This window comes from Hippopotamus amphibius, chromosome 6 (assembly GCF_030028045.1).
Source record: "Hippopotamus amphibius kiboko isolate mHipAmp2 chromosome 6, mHipAmp2.hap2, whole genome shotgun sequence".
In the NCBI taxonomy this organism is placed as follows: Eukaryota; Metazoa; Chordata; class Mammalia; order Artiodactyla; family Hippopotamidae; genus Hippopotamus; species Hippopotamus amphibius.
In genome coordinates, this window is record NC_080191.1 from 158,420,429 (window position 1) to 158,437,657 (window position 17,229).

Genomic DNA, 17,229 nt, shown 5'->3' on the forward strand with positions numbered 1-17,229 from the left:
AGACAGGAACACAAACCCACCCATCAGCACAAAGACTACCTAAAGCCATATTAACCTCACAGATACCCTAAAACATACCTCCTGACATGGCTCTGCTCATCAGAGAGAAAAGACACAGAGCCACACACTGGAAAGCAGACACCAGACCCCCCCACCAGGAAGCCTACTCAAGATACTGGACAAACCCCACCACAGGGGACAGAGGGTAGAAACAAGAGGAATTACTACTAGGCAGCATAGGGAAAGGAGACAGCAAATCCTATAAATTAGACAAAATGAGAAAACAAAGAAACACCATGCAGGCAAAGGAGCAAGAAAAATACCCACAAGACCAAATAAATGAAGAGGAAATAGGAAGACTGCCTGAAAAAGAATTCAGAGTAATGATAGTAAAGATGATCCAAAATTTCGATAACAAAATAGAGAAAATACAAGAAACAGTTAATAAGGACTCAGAAGAACTAAAGAGCAAACAAACAGTAATGGACAACAAAATAACCAAAATTAAAAATACTCTAGATGGTATAAACAGCAGAATAATGGAGGCAGAAGAACGAATAAGTGAGTTGGAAGATAGAATGGGGGAAATAATTGCCACAGGACAGGAAAGAGAAAAAAGAATAAAAAGAATGGAAGACAGTCTCAGAGACCTTGGTGACAACATTAAGCACACCAACATTCGAATCATATGCATCCCAGATGAAGAAGAAAAAAAGAAAGGGCCTGAGAAAATATTTGAAGAGGTTATAGCAGAAAACTTCCCCAACATGGGAAAGGAAATAATCAAGTCCAAGAAGTGCAGAGAGTTCCATACAGAATAAACCCAAGGAGAAATACACCAAGGCACATATTAATCAAACTAATGACAATTAAACACAAAGAAAAAATATTAAAAGCCGCAAGAGAAAAGCAACAAATAACATGTAAGGGAAAACCCATAAGGATAACAGCTGATCTTTCTACAGAAACTCTACAGGCCAGAAGGGAATGGCAGGATATACTGAAAGTCCTGAGAGAGAAAAACCTACAGCCAAGAATACTCTACCCAGCAAGAATCTCATTCAGATTTGATGGAGAAATCAAAAGCTTTCCAGACAAGCAAAAGTTAAGAGAATTCAGCACCACCAAACCAGCCTTACAACAATTGCTAAAGGAAATTTTCTAAGTAGGAAACACAAGAGAAGGAAAAGACCTACAAAAACAAACCCAAAACAATTAAGAAAATGGTCATAGGAACACACATATCAATAATCACCTTAAATGTAAATGGATTAAATGCTCCAACCCAAAGACACAGACTGGCCGAATGGATACAAAAACAAGACCCTTCTATATGCTACCTACAAGAAACCCACTTCAGGCCAAGGAACACATATAGACTGAAAGTAAAGGGATGGAAAAAGATATTCCATGCAAATGGAAGTCAAAAGAAAGCTGGAGTAGCAATACTCATATCAGACAAATTAGACTTTAAAGTAAAGACTATTACAAGAGACAAAGAAGGACACTACATAATGATCAAGGGATCAATCCAAGAGGAACATATAACAATTGTAAATATCCATGCACTCAACATAGGAGCACCTCAATACATAAGGCAGATGCTAACAGCCATAAAAGGGGAAAACGACAGTAACACAATAATAGTAGGAGACTTTAACACCCCACTTACATCAATGGACAGATCATCCAAACAGAAAATAAATAAGGACCCACAAGCTTTAAGTGACACATTAGACCATCTCGACTTAATTGATATTTATAGGACATTCCATCCAAAAACTACAGAATACACTTTCTTCTCAAGTGCACACGGAACATTTTCCAAGATAGATCACATTTTGGGTCACAAATCAAGCCTCAGTAAGTTCAAAAAAGTTGAAATCATATCAAGCATCTTCTCTGACCACAACGCCATGAGACTAGATATCAATTACAGGAAAAAAAACTGTAAAAAATACAAACACAGGGAGGCTAAACAATATGCTATTAAACAACCAAGAAATCAGTAAAGAAATCAAAGAGGAAATCAAAAAATATCTAGAAACGAATGACAATGAAAATACAACAACCCAAAACCTATGGGACACAGCAAAAGCAGTTCTAAGAGGGAAGTTTATAGCAATACAGTCCTACCTTAAGAAACAAGAAAAATCTTGAATAAATAACCTAACCTTAACCTAAAACAATTTGGAAAGAAGAACAACAACAACAACAAAATCCCAAAGTGAGCAGGAGGAAAGAAATCATAAAGATCAGATCAGAAATAAATGAAAAAGAAAGGAAGGAAACAATAGCAAAGATCAATGAAACTAAAAGCTGGTTCTTTGAGAAGATAAACAAAATTGATAAACCATCAGCCAGACTCATCAGAAAAAAAAGGGAGAAGACACAAATCAACAGAATTAGAAATGAAAAAGGAGAAGTAACAACGGACACCACAGAAATACAAAAGATCATGAGAGACTACTACGAGCAGCTATATGCTAATAAATTGGATAACCTGGAAGAAATGGATACATTCTTAGAAAAATACAATCTTCCAAGACTGAACCAGGAAGAAATAGAAAATGTGAACAGACCCATCACAAGTACGGAAATTGAGACTGGGATTAAAAATCTCCCAACACACAAAAGCCCAGGGCCAGATGGCTTCACAGGCGAATTCTATCAAACATTTAGAGAAGAGCTAACACCTATCCTTCTCAAACGCTTCCAAAATTTAGCAGAAGGAGGAACACATCCAAACTCATTCTATGAGGCCACCATCACCCTGATATGAAAACCAGGCAAACATGTCACAAAAAAAGAAAATTACAGACCAATGTCAGTGATGAATATAGATGCAAAAATCCTCAACAAAATACTAGCTAACAGAATCCAGCAGCACATTAAAAAGATCATACACCATGAGCAAGTGGGGTTTATCCCTGGGATGCAAGGATTCTTCATTATATGCAAATCAATCAATGTGATACACCATATCAACAAACTGAAGGATAAAAACCATATGATCATTTCAATAGATGCAGAAAAAGCTTTTGACAAAGTTCAACATCCATTTATGATAAAAGCTCTCCAGAAAATGGGCATAGAAGGAAATTACCTCAACATCATAAAAGCCATATATGACAAACCAAAAGCCAACATTGTTCTCAATGGAGAAAAACTGGAAGAATTCCCTCTAAGAACAGGAACAAGACAAGGGTGTCCACTCTCACCACTGTTATTCAACATAGTTTTGGAAGTGTTAGCCACAGCAATCAGAGAAGAAAAAGAAATTAAAGGAATCCAAATTGGAAAAGAAGAAGTAAAATTATCACTCTTTGCAGATGACATGATACTATATATAGAAAACCCTAAAGACTCTACCAGAAAACTGCTAGCACTCATTGATGAGTTTAGTAAAGTAGCAGGATACAAAATTAATGCACAGAAATCTCTTGCATTCCTATACACTAACAACGGAAGAGCAGAAAGAGAAATTAAGGAAACTCTCCCATTCACCATTGCAACCAAAAGAATAAAATACCTAGGAATAAACCTGCCTAAGGAGGCAAAAGATCTGTATGCAGAAAACTTTAAGACACTGATGAAAGAAATCAAAGATGACATAAACAGATGGAGGGATATACCATGTTCCTGGATTGGAAGAATCAACATCGTGAAAATGACTGTACTACCCAAAACAATTTACAGATTTAATGCAATCCCGATCAGATTACCAATGGCATTTTTCACAGAACTAGAGCAAGAAATCTTACGATTTGTATGGAAACGCAAAAGACCCCGAATAGCCAAAGCAATCTTGAGAAGGAAAAATGGAGTTGGTGGAATCAGGCTTCCTGACTTCAAACTATACTACAAGGCCATAGTGATCAAGACAGTATGGTACTGGCATAAAAATAGAAAGGAAGATCAATGGAACAGAATAGAGAACTCAGAAGTAAGCCCAAACACATATGGGCACCTTATCTTTGACAAAGGAGGCACGAGTATACAATGGAAAAAAGACAGCCTCTTCAATAAGTGGTGCTGGGAAAATTGGACAGCAACATGTAAAAGAATGAAATTAGAACACTTCCTAACACCATACACAAAAATAAACTCCAAATGGATTAAAGACCTACATATAAGGCCAGACACTATCAAACTCCTAGAGGAAAACATAGGCAGAACACTCTTTGACATACATCAAAGCAACATCCTTTTTGACCCACCTCCTAGAATCATGGAAATAAAATCAAGAATAAACGAATGGGACCTCATGAAACTTAAAAGCTTTTGCACAGCAAAAGAAACCATAAACAAGACTAAAAGGCAACCCTCAGAATGGGAAAAAATAATTGCCTATGAAACAACGGACAAAGGATTAACCTCCAAAATATACAAGCAGCTCATGCAGCTTCATACCAAAAAAGCAAATAACCCAATCCACAAATGGGCAGAAGACCTAAATAGACATTTCTCCAAAGAAGACATACACATGGCCAACAAACACATGAAAAGATGCTCAACATCACTCATCATCAGAGAAATGCAAGTCAAAGCCACAATGAGGTATCACCTCACACCAATCAGAATGGCCATCATCACAAAGTCTGGAAACCACAAATGTTGGAGAGGGTGTGGAGAAAAGGGAACTCTCCTGCACTGTTGGTGGGACTGTAAGTTGGTACAGCCACTATGGAAAACAGTTTGGAGGTTCCTTAAAAAACTACAAATAGAACTACCATATGATCCAGTAATCCCACTCCTGGGCATATACCCAAAGAAAACCATAATCCCAAAAGAAACTTGTACCATAATGTTTATTGCAGCACTCTTTACAATAGCCAGGACATGGAAGCAACCTAAATGCCCATCAACAAATGAATGGATACAGAAGATGGGGCATATATATACAATGGAATATTACTCAGCTATAAAAAGGGATGAGATGGAGCTATATGTAATGAGGTGGATAGAACTACAATCTGTCATACAGAGTGAAGTAAGTCAGAAAGAGAAAGACAAATATTGTATGCTAACTCACATATACGAAATCTAAAAATGGTACTGATGAACTCAGTGACAAGAACAGGGAAGCAGATACAGGGAATGGACTGGAGAACTCGAGGTATGGGAGGGGGTGGGGGGTGAAGGGGAAACTGAGAAGAAGCGGGAGAGTAGTACAGACATATATATACTACCAACTGTAAAATAGTCAGTGGGAAGTTGTTGTATAACAAAGGGAGTCCAACTCGAGGATGGAAGATGCCTTAGAGGACTGGGGCAGGGAGGGTGGGGGGGAATCGAGGGGGGGGCGTCAAGGAAGGGAGGGAATATGGGGATATGTGTATAAAAACAGTTGATTGAACCTGGTGTACCCCCCCAAAAAATAAAATAAAATAATAATAAAAAAAAAAAAAAAAAACCATATGATAATCTCAATAGATGCAGAAAAAGCTTTTGACAAAATTCAACATCCATTTATGATGAAAGCTCTCCAGAAAATGGGCATAGAAGGAAATTACCTCAACGTAATAAAAGCCATATATGACAAATCAAAAGCCAACATTGTTCTAAGTGGTGAGAAACTGAAAGCATTCCTTCTAAGTACAGGAACAAGACAAGGGTGCCCACTCTCACCATTATTATTCAACATAGCTTTGGAAGTTTTAGCCACAGCAATCAGAGAAGAAAATGAAATAAAAGGAATCCAAATTGGAAAAGAAGAAGTAAAAGTGTCACTCTTTGCAGATGACATGATATTACACATAGAAAACCCTAAAGATGCTACCAGAAAACTGCTAGCACTAATCGATGAATTTAGTAAAGTAGCAGGATACAAAACTGATGTGCAGAAATCTCTTGCATTCCTATACACTAACAATGAAACAGAAGAAAGAGAATTTAAGGAAACTCTCCCATTTACCATTGCAAAAAAAAGAATAAAATACCTAGGAATAAACCTGCCTAAGGAGGCAAAAGACCTGTATGCAGAAAATTCTAAGACACTGATGAAAGAAATCAAAGACAATACAAACAGATGGAGAGACATACTATATTCTTGGATTGGAAGAATCAACATTGTGAAAATGACTGTACCACCCAAAACAATTTATAGATTCAATGCAATCAATCCCTATCAAATTACTAATGGCATTTTTCACAGAACTAGAACAAGAAATCTTACAATTTGTATGGAAATGCAAAAGAGCCCGAATAGCCAAAGCAATCTTGAGAAGGAAAGATGGAGTTGGTGGAATTAGGCTTCCTGACTTCAAACTATGCTACAAGGCCACAGTGATCAAGACAGTATGGTACTGGCACAAAAATAGAAAGGAAGATCAATGGAACAGAATAAAGAACTCAGAGGTAAACTCACACACATATGGGTACCTTATCTTTGACAAAGGAGGCATGAATATACAATGGAAAAAAGACAGCCTCTTCAATAAGTGGTGCTGGGAAAATTGGACAGCAACATACAAAAGAATGAAATTAGAACACTTCCTAACATCATACACAAAAATAAACTCAAAATGGATTAAAGAGCTAAATGTAAGGCCACACACTATAAAACTCCTAGAGGAAAACATAGGCAGAACTCTCTATGACATACATCAAAGCAAGATCCTTTTTGACCCACCTCCTAGAAAAATGGAAATAAAATCAAGAATAAACAAATGGGACCTCATGAAACTTAAAAGCTTTTGCACAGTGAAAGAAACCATAAGCAAGACAAGACAACCCTCGGAATGGGAGAAAATACTTGCCAACAAAGCAACGGACAAAGGATTAATCTCCAAAATATACAAGCAGCTCATGCAGCTTAATACCAAAAAAGCAAATAACCCAATCCACAAATGGGCAGAAGACCTAAATAGACATCTCTCCAAAGAAGACATACAGATGGCCAACACACACATGAAAAGATGCTTGACATCACTCATCATTAGAGAAATGCAAGTCAAAGCCACAGTGATGTATCACCTCACACTGGTCAGAATGGCCATCATCAAAAAATCTAGAAACAAGAAATGTTGGAGAGGGTGTGGAGAAAAGGGAACTCTCCTGCACTGTTGGTGGGAATGCAAGTTGGTACGGCCACTGTGGAAAACGGTTTGGAGGTTCCTTAAAAAACTACAAATAGAACTACCATATGATCCAGTAATCCCACTCCTGGGCATATACCCAGAGAAAACCATAATCCAAAAAGAAACATGTACCATAATGTTCATTGTAGCACTATGTACAATATCTAGGACATGGAAGCAACCTAAATGCCCATCAACAGATGAATGGATAGAGAAGATGTGGCACATATATACAATGGAATATTACTCAGCTATAAAAAGGAATGAAATGGAGCTATGTGTAATGAAGTGGATAGACCTAGAGTCTGTCATACAGAGTGAAGTAAGACAGAAAGAGAAAAACAAATACTATGTGCTAACTCATATATACGGAATCTAAAAAAAAAAAAGTTGTATTGATGAACCCAGTGACAGGGCAAGAATAAGGATGCAGATGCAGAGAATGGACTGGAGGACACAGGGTTGGGGAGGCGGGGGGCGAAGGGGAAGCTGGGACGAAGTGAGAGAGTAGCATAGACATATATACACTACCAACTGTAAAATAGACAGCTAGTGAGAAGTTGCTCTATAACAAAGGGAGATCAACTTGGTGATGGGTGATGCCTTAGAGGGCCAGGACAGGGAGAGTGGGAGGGAGTTGCGGGAGGGAGGGGATATGGGGATATATGTATAAATACAGCTGATTCACTTTGGTGTACCTCAAAAGCTGGTACAAGAGTGTAAAGCAATTATATTCCAATAAAGAGCTTAAAAAAAGAATTTATTACCTGTATTTTGTCTCCAACATCATAAATAATATAGGATTATGTGTAGGTTTGTGGTCTGGATTAATGACTTCTAAGGCTCCTCTCAACATGGGGGACTATAAAGAGCTTTGTAAAAATTTAGGAGAGGAATGATTCCATGAAAAGATGTTTAGTTAGCATTCCCCGACCCCATTTCTTCAAACTTGGGCAACTTTAATTTGATAATATGCATTTTTCCCCACAGGAATTTGGTCCTTTTCTCATTCAACAATTTCAATGTCTTTGCAATAATGATATAATCAATTATGAAATATTACTAAACTCTGCAACTAGATTTCACATTGGTGGTTTGATGAGTGCAAAATTGCAAAACAGAATAAAACACTAATAATGCTATGAAAGTAATTCAAAAATGAAATTAATCAGATTGAATACAAAATGGTTTTTAATGTATCTTGAATTCTGGCATTGGATGAAAAACCTGTAATGAGACTGTGATGGAAAGCCTAGACAGGGCTATGGAAGTGGCCTTCTAAGTTGGTCAGAGCTCTGAGACTTGAAGACTATTTCTCTGTTATGTTTACTACCTTGAAATCTGGGGATTTTTGTTTGCTTGCTTTCAGCTTATCTCGAATACAGTAAGTTCCCTACATATGTTCCAAGAGCATGTTCATAAATCCAATTTGTTCATAAGTCCAACAAAGTTAGCCTAGGGAACCAATTAACACAATCGGCTATATAGTACTGTACTGCAATAGGATTATAACACTTTTCACACAAACAATACATAAAAAACAAACACAGGAAGTAAAGAAAACATTTCAAATCTTACAGTACAGTACCTTGAAAAGTACAGTAGTACAGTACAACAGCTGGCATACAGGGGCTGGCATCGAGTGAACAGGCAAGAAGTTACTGACTGGAGGAGGGGGAGGAAGTGGGAGATGGTAGAGCTGAAGGATTGTCAGCAATAGGAGAAGGAGGGCGAGTTGCAATTTCACTCACTCCTGAAGTGGACGGCACAGGTTCTGGTTCCTTGCTGGATTCAATTATATCTACCCTCTTGAAAAAAATCATCCAGTGATGTCTGGGTAGTAGCTCTTTTTTTTCTCATCATAGATGACACAGTAGCACTGGATTGCACTCTGAACAGCTGCTGCAATCTTTGTAAAGCCATTCTACCTTTGGGTCCTCTGCCTTAAAAACCAAGAGTGCCTCCTCAAATAAAGAAAATCCCCTTGCCATTTCCTGCGTTGTGAATCTATTTGGTTCTTGTTACTTCTTCCTCTTGTCACTCCACTCTCTCAATTATATTCACTTTTGTTTCCATCATTATCCCTTGGTGCTTCTTAGCAGTACCAGCTACACCACTGCTGCTTGTATGCTTGCTTCTGGCCATCCTGGGCTTCAAATAAAGATACTGTACTACTGTACTCTATGCAGTACTGTACAGTAAAGTACACAAAAGCACAACCACTTGTAGAGGATGCACCACGTGGCAATGTACGCCAGACGTGATTACGTGATTGACGTGTGAAGGCACATTCGCATCTTTGAAAGTTCTCAACTTGAAGGTTCACATGTAGGGGACTTAACTGTACTGCTCTTAGACTTATCGGTCATAATTTCAGCTGCTTAAAAATGTTTAAGTTATTTTGATCAATTGTCTCAGGCTCACAAGAAGAAAACAAGTAAGGGAATGAAAAGAAGGGCCGGTTGGGAGAGAGAGAAGAAATGGGAACGATCGAGAAAGCAGAGGGCCCTGGGATCACCTGCACAGTCCTCCCAAAGGGAAGGAGGAATGTGGTGGGGAATGACGGCGGCTAAGGCAATTCTCTGCGCCAGCTCCCAGGGAGCACCACTGGCCCAAACAGCCAGCCTGTCTATTGCCCAAAGCCAGGTGGAGAACGGGCAAGTGGGGAGAGGTCTGTGTGGTGGGAAGGGAAGGAGACAAAGATATGATGTTGTCGGATAGGAAGTTCACAAATGAGGTGCTAACCCTAAGACAGGCTGTAGACTTAAAACTTTCCGACTCTCCTTGATGCTGCAGAAAATAAAATGGAAGAAAATACATTTTCTGAGAGTTTCAGTTTAACGGTAATACTTCTTTTGAGAGTGTTCATACAACTTTAGTGAAGAATTTAAGCCTGCTTTGTGATTCTTATCCTGAAACAGTCAGCTTAATCATTCGGAGAAAGATCGTCTGCCTCAGGGGTCTGGAAGCCAGTCTTCCATTTCAGGGGGCTTTGCAGGAAGCCAGGCTTGCAGTCGTCCTCACCTAGCAGGGTGAACTCAGTCAAAGCAGACGCAGCTCACACTGGGTGAAGTGCTGCAGAGGACTCCCACTTTGCATTCAAAAGGCAGATATAAGTTTTTAGACCACCTGTGTTTCCGTTTGCCCTTGCCACTTACACAGAAAATTAAGGGCTGACTTTAATCACATGGTTATTTTAATTTATTGCGAACACAGACTTACTCTCTTGAGAAAGCAACGTGCCAGAAGTTCAGGGTTTTCGGCGCATTTTTCCAATTCTTGTAGAAAAATCCTAGGGAAAGAAAACTATAATAATGCTTTGATTTTTACATGTATGGGGTTAACAAAACTTTTTGAAGTAAAAGCACATAAGGTTTTAAGAGGTGCCTAGAGAAACGCTGTTTTCCAGGCTTCACTGCTTTCGACTCATCTTCAACATGCTGATTTGGAAGAAAAAAATGTATTCTGTGACATGACTAGGATTCCCTGAAACCACTCATACCAGTTCTGGTAATTCTAAGCACTAGCCGCAGACAGACTGGATACGCTGATGATCCCTGCTACATGACAGCACTGTTAACAAGAACTGCTGTTGCTGCTGCTACTACTACGGTCATTGAGAGCTGACTATAAATCAAGCATAAGCTAAGTGCTTTGCAAACAATATCTCCTTTAATCCTCCACCAAACCTTCCAAGGCAGGGTTTCATAAGCGTGAAACCTGAGGGTCAAAGAGGCTACATAACTTCTCCAAAGAAAGTAGCAGAGACGGGATTTTCATTTCAGCTTTGTGTCTGACCAACGGACAAGAGATGTGGTTAAGAACCAACTGTGGTTAAAATCACCAAGCAGGCTCTTCCCTCCTATCCATTGGATGTGTGCTCCTGGGCCCATTAGAGTGAGCAAAGTTAGTAGACAAGCTGTGGTTTTGTCATCTGTAAAATCAAAGGGATGGAACATGATTTCCAAAGTCCCTTCCTTCTCTCATTCTCTAGAATCCAACACCCAAGCGGCCCTTGGCTAAAAGGACAATTGTCTGGCCAGTTAGCATTCTCTAACACCCTGGTTTCCAGTATTCCCCTATGATAATAGGTATGTGGACTTGTGTCTTGGTCAGCTTTGTATTCCCAGTGCTGAACACAGTGCCTGACACAGAACAGGTGCTCAGTAAATGCTGATGTGTGAATAGACAAACAAGGAAAGGAACCCACAAATGAATACACATCGATGCCTGACACTAGCACATGCTCCATTAATGTCTTTTCCCTTCTTCCTCAGGGACACTTCTCACCCCCTTCTCATCCCATCCCACCCCAATGCAATCCACTGACTCTGGACCACTTGCTTAAGCCTAAAAATGTCTAAGCACTTTCAGATCCAAATTTCATCTGATTTCTATCCTTCTCTTATTTTCCATTTTCCTGATAATCTGGATGATTATATACCTGTTGTGAAATTCGTAAAGTTCTCTAATATTCCCAAAGAGAAATTCCTTGTTATTCCGAAGAACATCTGGAATTAGATGCTTCAGCCAAATAAAATCCATTGGAATGATATATCCCTGCAGAGGTGGAAACAGGGTAGGTTTTACAAACAGAAACATATAAGAGGTGATCTGAATTAGCCACTCCAGGGACCAAAACTTTAATAATTGGGGAGTACAGCACACATGTTTCCTGAAAGCCATTCCAACAAATACTTTCTTTTGATATTATTTTCCTCATGTGTCTATCTTCAGAAGAAGATGGCTTAATGACAATGATAATAAGATGGCATTTTTATAAGAACAAATCTATTTCTAAAATTTGTCACATAAGTCAAATGTGAAAGGAAAAACCTTACCCATTATTTTATGACCTGATGCAATTACTATTGTGTTATTGTATTTCCTTCATGACTTTTAAAAAAAGCTTATTTTATATGGTTATAATCACAGTACACATATAATTTGTAGTCTGTTTTTACATATGTATTTTAGACTCTGCTTGTAAATTTCTACATATATTGGTTTTAATTTAATCTTACAAGCATTTATTTCAATGTTGCTGTATATTATTAAAAATATAACAGTGGTAACAGTTGAATAATACTTAATTTAGCATGTATATATGACTTTATCAACCATTCACTTTTTTTATTGGATATTTGGTTTTCTTCTGATGTTTTATCGTAAAAAATTTTTATTATAACTTTATGAATATAGTTTTTTTCTCAAGATTATTACCTTAGGAAAATAGAGAAAATATAAATTTTCACTCTTAAGCAAAAAAATGCTACTTAAAACAATGAGAAACAATTCTATTTATCAAAAACAAATTATCATATCCATTGTTGGCAAGCATATGGTGAACTTAGGTGGGCATTGCTAGAATCACGTGAATTGGTACAATCCTTTGGAAGTTATTTTGTTATATCAATCAATAGTCATAAGAATGTTCTTATTCCTACTGGAAAAAAACACTTGTAATATTATAAGACCTGAAACTTTGGTGGGAATTCTAGAGACACATGGCAACTATTTTGAGTTTCTTTCTGCAATGAAATCTTCCAGTTTGAATACATGCTTAGTGTTCCCTCTGCCCCAAATCTACTTACATCAATTATGTTCTTAATGTCTTTTATATAAGTCTCTTCCGTCTCAAGCAAGTCACGTATAATGTGCCTGAATCAGCAGCAGGTGGGAAGATGAAAGAGAGAGAGAGAAAGAGAGACACAGAGTGTGGGGGTGGGAAGCACTGTTTTAGAATTCGTTTAGAATAACGGTCATCCATACAGTTCCCCTTAGTGGCTCATCTACTTAGGTTGTGGTCAGTTCGTTCTGTTGTATTGAACACCCAAGGCCAACATCTCGCAAAAGCACACTCTGATCACACGGGCATGAGAAGAAATGGCAAAATTAAAGGACTCAAAATCCATTTGTGCAGCCAGAGAATGACCTGTTTGTGGGCCACAGCGTGGGGGTCAAGAGGACAGACGTTGGAGTCAGAAACACCAGGTTTGGATCCTTGGTCAGGAAGGTCTGCCTGATCCCTACATCACATGTGTGGTTTCCTAGATTTTCTCTCCAGCCTCCTGCTGTTTCATTGCTCACATCTAGATCTTTGACCTACATGGATGCATTTTGTTGTGCATGTGGTTGGATGGATGCCTGTCCTGCCCCTTCCTCTGGCATTCCTTGTTTCTGTGTGATTGAGTTCCTCAGTCAGAAGACATGAGCTCTGCCTGCTTCCTTTGAGGAAGGCAGGTGGGAGGTGTGGTATGCAGAATTCTAACATGGCCCCCAAGATTCCTGGCCCCTGGTGCACACACACTTCCTCCCAGTTAGTCAATCAAACACTAACTTAAGTGCTGCCGTGAAGGTATTTTGCCATCCTGTTTTGTTCCAAATCAGTTGACCTTAAGATAGGTAGATTACCAGGTTGGGCACATCCTAATCACATGGACTCTTTAGATCTGGGTCTTAAAGTCAGAGAGATTGGAAGCGTAAGAAGGATTTAGCACAAGGGAGATTCTCCTTTGCTGGGTTTGGAGATGGTGGGGGGCATGTGGCAAGGAATGCAGGCAGCCTCTAGGAGCCAACTGCCCCAAAGCTGACAGTCAGCAAGGAAAGGGAAACTTTAGTCTTGCAGTTGCAAGGAACTGAGTTCAGGCACAACCACATGAACTTAGAAGAGGATACCTTCTAAGAAGTGCAATTGGCCAACACCCGATTTTATCAGTGGGACTTGAGCAAAAAAACCAGTCTTGCTATGACCAGACTTCTGTCCCAGGGCAATTGTGGGCTGAGGTGCTAAGTGTGTGGTCATTTTTTGATGCAGCAATAGAAAACTAATAGAGAGATGAGGCCAGTCCCCACATCTATCTCCAGATAGACTGCTTTCTTTCTATCCTCAGGTTGTGTGGCCACACTTTCTTTTTAGGACTTTCTTTCAGGCCTCCAAGTGAATCAATTTGTACAAGTGTTCACATGTAGAATATATGCATTTATGGTTTCCTGTGAGCTGTCGGTGGGCTATCTATTAAACAATAGCCTACCCTAGAAAAGAGTTTCTTTTCCTCTCATAAGAATGGATATGACAAGGGACAAATAATCAAAGGACACAATATGGGAAATTCACACAAATACACAAATGGCTATTAGTCTTGTGAAAAAAATGCTCAATACATACAAATCCAACAAAAGCATATTAAAAAGAAGTAACAATTTTCAACTTCTATAGTATGGCAGACATTGCAAACTTCAAAGGAAGACTGGCAGATGAAGATATGGAAACATGCTAAGATAATATTGGTGAAATTATAAATTTGTGCAGGATAACTTCGAAATATCTCATCAAAATTTAAAGCACATGCTCCCTGACTCAGTAATTTCACCTGTAAGTATGTCCATTGTTTGTAATTTAGAATAACAGAACTTCAACAACAACCAGACATAAACTGGAAATTACTTACATTATGATACATACATATAACGAAATGCCACGCAGTTTTTAAACAGAATGAAGCTGACTGAATCATGCTAATATGGCACAGTCCAAGTATTTTAAATGAATTAAAAAAAAGATGTACACCACGTTTGCAGTGTATGAGTATGTAAAATTTACACTATGTGTAAAATGAGTATATATACATACATATATGTAAAATTGTAAACATTTAGAAAATTCATGCAAAGAAAATTAAAACATTGTTAACAAGGTGGGTGGGAGAGGGTAGGAGTGGGAGTTTGGGATTAGCAGATGCAAACTAGTATATATAAGATGGATAAACAGCAAGGTCCTACTGTATAGCACTAGGACCTTGGGGAACTATATTCAATATCTTGTGATAAACCATAATGGAAAAGAATATGAGAAAGAATGTGTGTGTGTGTGTGTGTGTGTGTATATATATATAAAACTGGGTTACTCTGCTGTATAGTAGTAATTACCACAACATTGTAATTCAACTATACTTCAATAAAAATAAATTTAAAAAAAACATTGTTAACAGTGATTGCTTTTAGAAAGTGATACTGAAGACTAGAAATAGAGAATTTTTACCTTTTATTCTGCAACTGTCTTCAATTTTTGATTTAAACAGAAACTTTAAACATTTACTGCTTTTATAATTTTAAAAAATAGTTTACATGACATTTTTAAATGAATGTTACTAGAGGTAATGACATATAAACCCCATCTGAGAGCTATAAATAAATCCTACAATTTACCTTTCTTATAGCTCAACAGTTATTCTTCCTTGAAGTGACAATTTTTATATCTATTTATAAATGCTCATTAGATGGATAAAGGATAGCCCTTGACCAGGGATACAATTTCAAGAAGTATAATCCTACCAAAAAAGTTACTTTAAGATCATATTTAGCAAAAGGTGTCTCTGAGTAAGTGGTTCCTTTGCTTTTTGTAAATCATCCTGAAGTGATGATCGTTGCTATGTCAGAAGGAAATATAGGCCTCAATACGAATCTGTTTCTATGAGCCATGACATTAAGTAGGACCACAGCAACAGTTAAGTGTTCATAGAAAACCAGAGTACAGCCAGCCCCTTGTGACCCCATGTAGCACTGGGCTTAAGCAACTTGGCAAGGCTGTTTAATAAGGTATTGATGATTAAATGAAGTCCCAAGGCAGAAATAACTAGGTGGTGGGCAGAATCTTTTCATCCAACAGTTACATTAGAACTTAGAGACCCCGGGAGTCTTTAGGAATCAGACACAAGAAAACCTGACAACTCAGAAGAAAACAAGTCCCTTGTCAGGTCATATTCCAGTTCCAACTGCTTCATTTTACTCATTTGAGTGCAATGGATAAAACCCCAACAATAGGAAGTCCCCTGAACACTGGTAGTCTTCATTTCAGTTCAGATTTAAAAAAAAAAGTTCTCACACCATTGTTAGCCATTCTTTTCCCTTCTTCTCCTTTGTTTTCCTTTCAAATAACTTTATAAAATAGGAGAAAATGGATGATTCCAGCTGATGATTACCTGCTTTATTATTCCAAAGCACATAACTTTGTTCACAGAAAAAACTCAAGGATTTAATATCTAAAGTCATCAGGTATACATAAAGTAGATGAAAAACAGAAAACATTGTGAATACTCAAGTAATCTTAGAACCTTAAACATCTAGAGCAATTCCTGCCCTGGTGGCTATCTACCCAGAGGTGGAGCACTGTAATTAGAACGGGGTTGACACGCCAGATCAGCCTGCACAAAGGTATTCAACACTAAATGTACGCCCTGGCTTTGTTTTACACGTAAAAGTGTATTTCCCCCCACCCATACCCCCAGGTCATTAAGGAGGAAATGGAGGCATAATGTGTTTTAAGGGACTGTTCCTTCTCTGAAGGTAGCATAAAAAAAGAGCTTTGGATAATCTGGTTCCATCCTATATGACATCTCATGTTTGTTTACGATGATACCATACCCGAGAGGCAAGAAAGGAAAGGCTTTTAAAAAAAATGAATGTAGCCCTATTTTGCCAGCAAGATCATTAATGTAGTATGCACATGTTAGGATTTCCTAATAAGTTTCTTCTTTGTCCATGCACCTTAATCTGTTTTCCCCTTTAACCCTTGCCCCTCACCCCCTGCCCAATTTCCCAGCTCTCCAATAGAAGAGTATCCTTTTGGGAACCAGCCTGTTCAAAGTGTATTTTTGCTCATTAATTGTCAATACAATTTGCCATCAAGAGAGTTCATTTACTCCTCACATTCTAGCATATCACACACATCAGAAAGTATTATAGATTTTCCCTTTAAAAAACCTAGTTTTCATCTAATACCCTCTTTGCCAAATTGAAATGTCTATTCTTATCCTGTTCAAACTCTAGAGCATCTGACGTAATGGATACTCACCTTCTTAAACCTTTCTCTTCTTTTGGTTTCTCTTTATTATTCCATCTTCTTTCACCACCCACCTCTCTATTTCTTCTCTATTTCTTCCTCGCTTCATCTGCCTCCTCGCTTCTAATGTTGCTGCTCCCCCAAGGTCTGAACTTGGGTTTCCAGACTTTCTTCCCTCCTCTTCCCTCATGCTGTTGACTCTCCCACATCTTTATCTTCCTGCCAGACTTTTGGTCATGATCAAGCCCACGTTGCCAATGGTCTACATACATCTTCACCTTGATGCCTCCCAGACACCTCGTCACC

The 17,229-nt window shown here is 38.4% G+C and overlaps 1 protein-coding gene across 2 annotated transcripts in view; it reads right to left on the bottom strand.

The window, feature by feature from the left end:
• Nucleotides 1–17,229, bottom strand: part of MCF2L2 (MCF.2 cell line derived transforming sequence-like 2) — a 277,613-nt gene that overhangs the window by 40,432 nt on the left and 219,952 nt on the right. For both annotated transcript variants that reach the window (XM_057738080.1, XM_057738081.1), the window contains 3 exons: nucleotides 12,677–12,743; nucleotides 11,527–11,642; nucleotides 10,305–10,374 (listed from right to left, as the gene is read on the bottom strand). In XM_057738080.1, coding sequence (XP_057594063.1) covers nucleotides 10,305–10,374; nucleotides 11,527–11,642; nucleotides 12,677–12,743 — 253 coding nt within the window. The remainder of the gene's footprint in view (nucleotides 1–10,304; nucleotides 10,375–11,526; nucleotides 11,643–12,676; nucleotides 12,744–17,229) is intronic.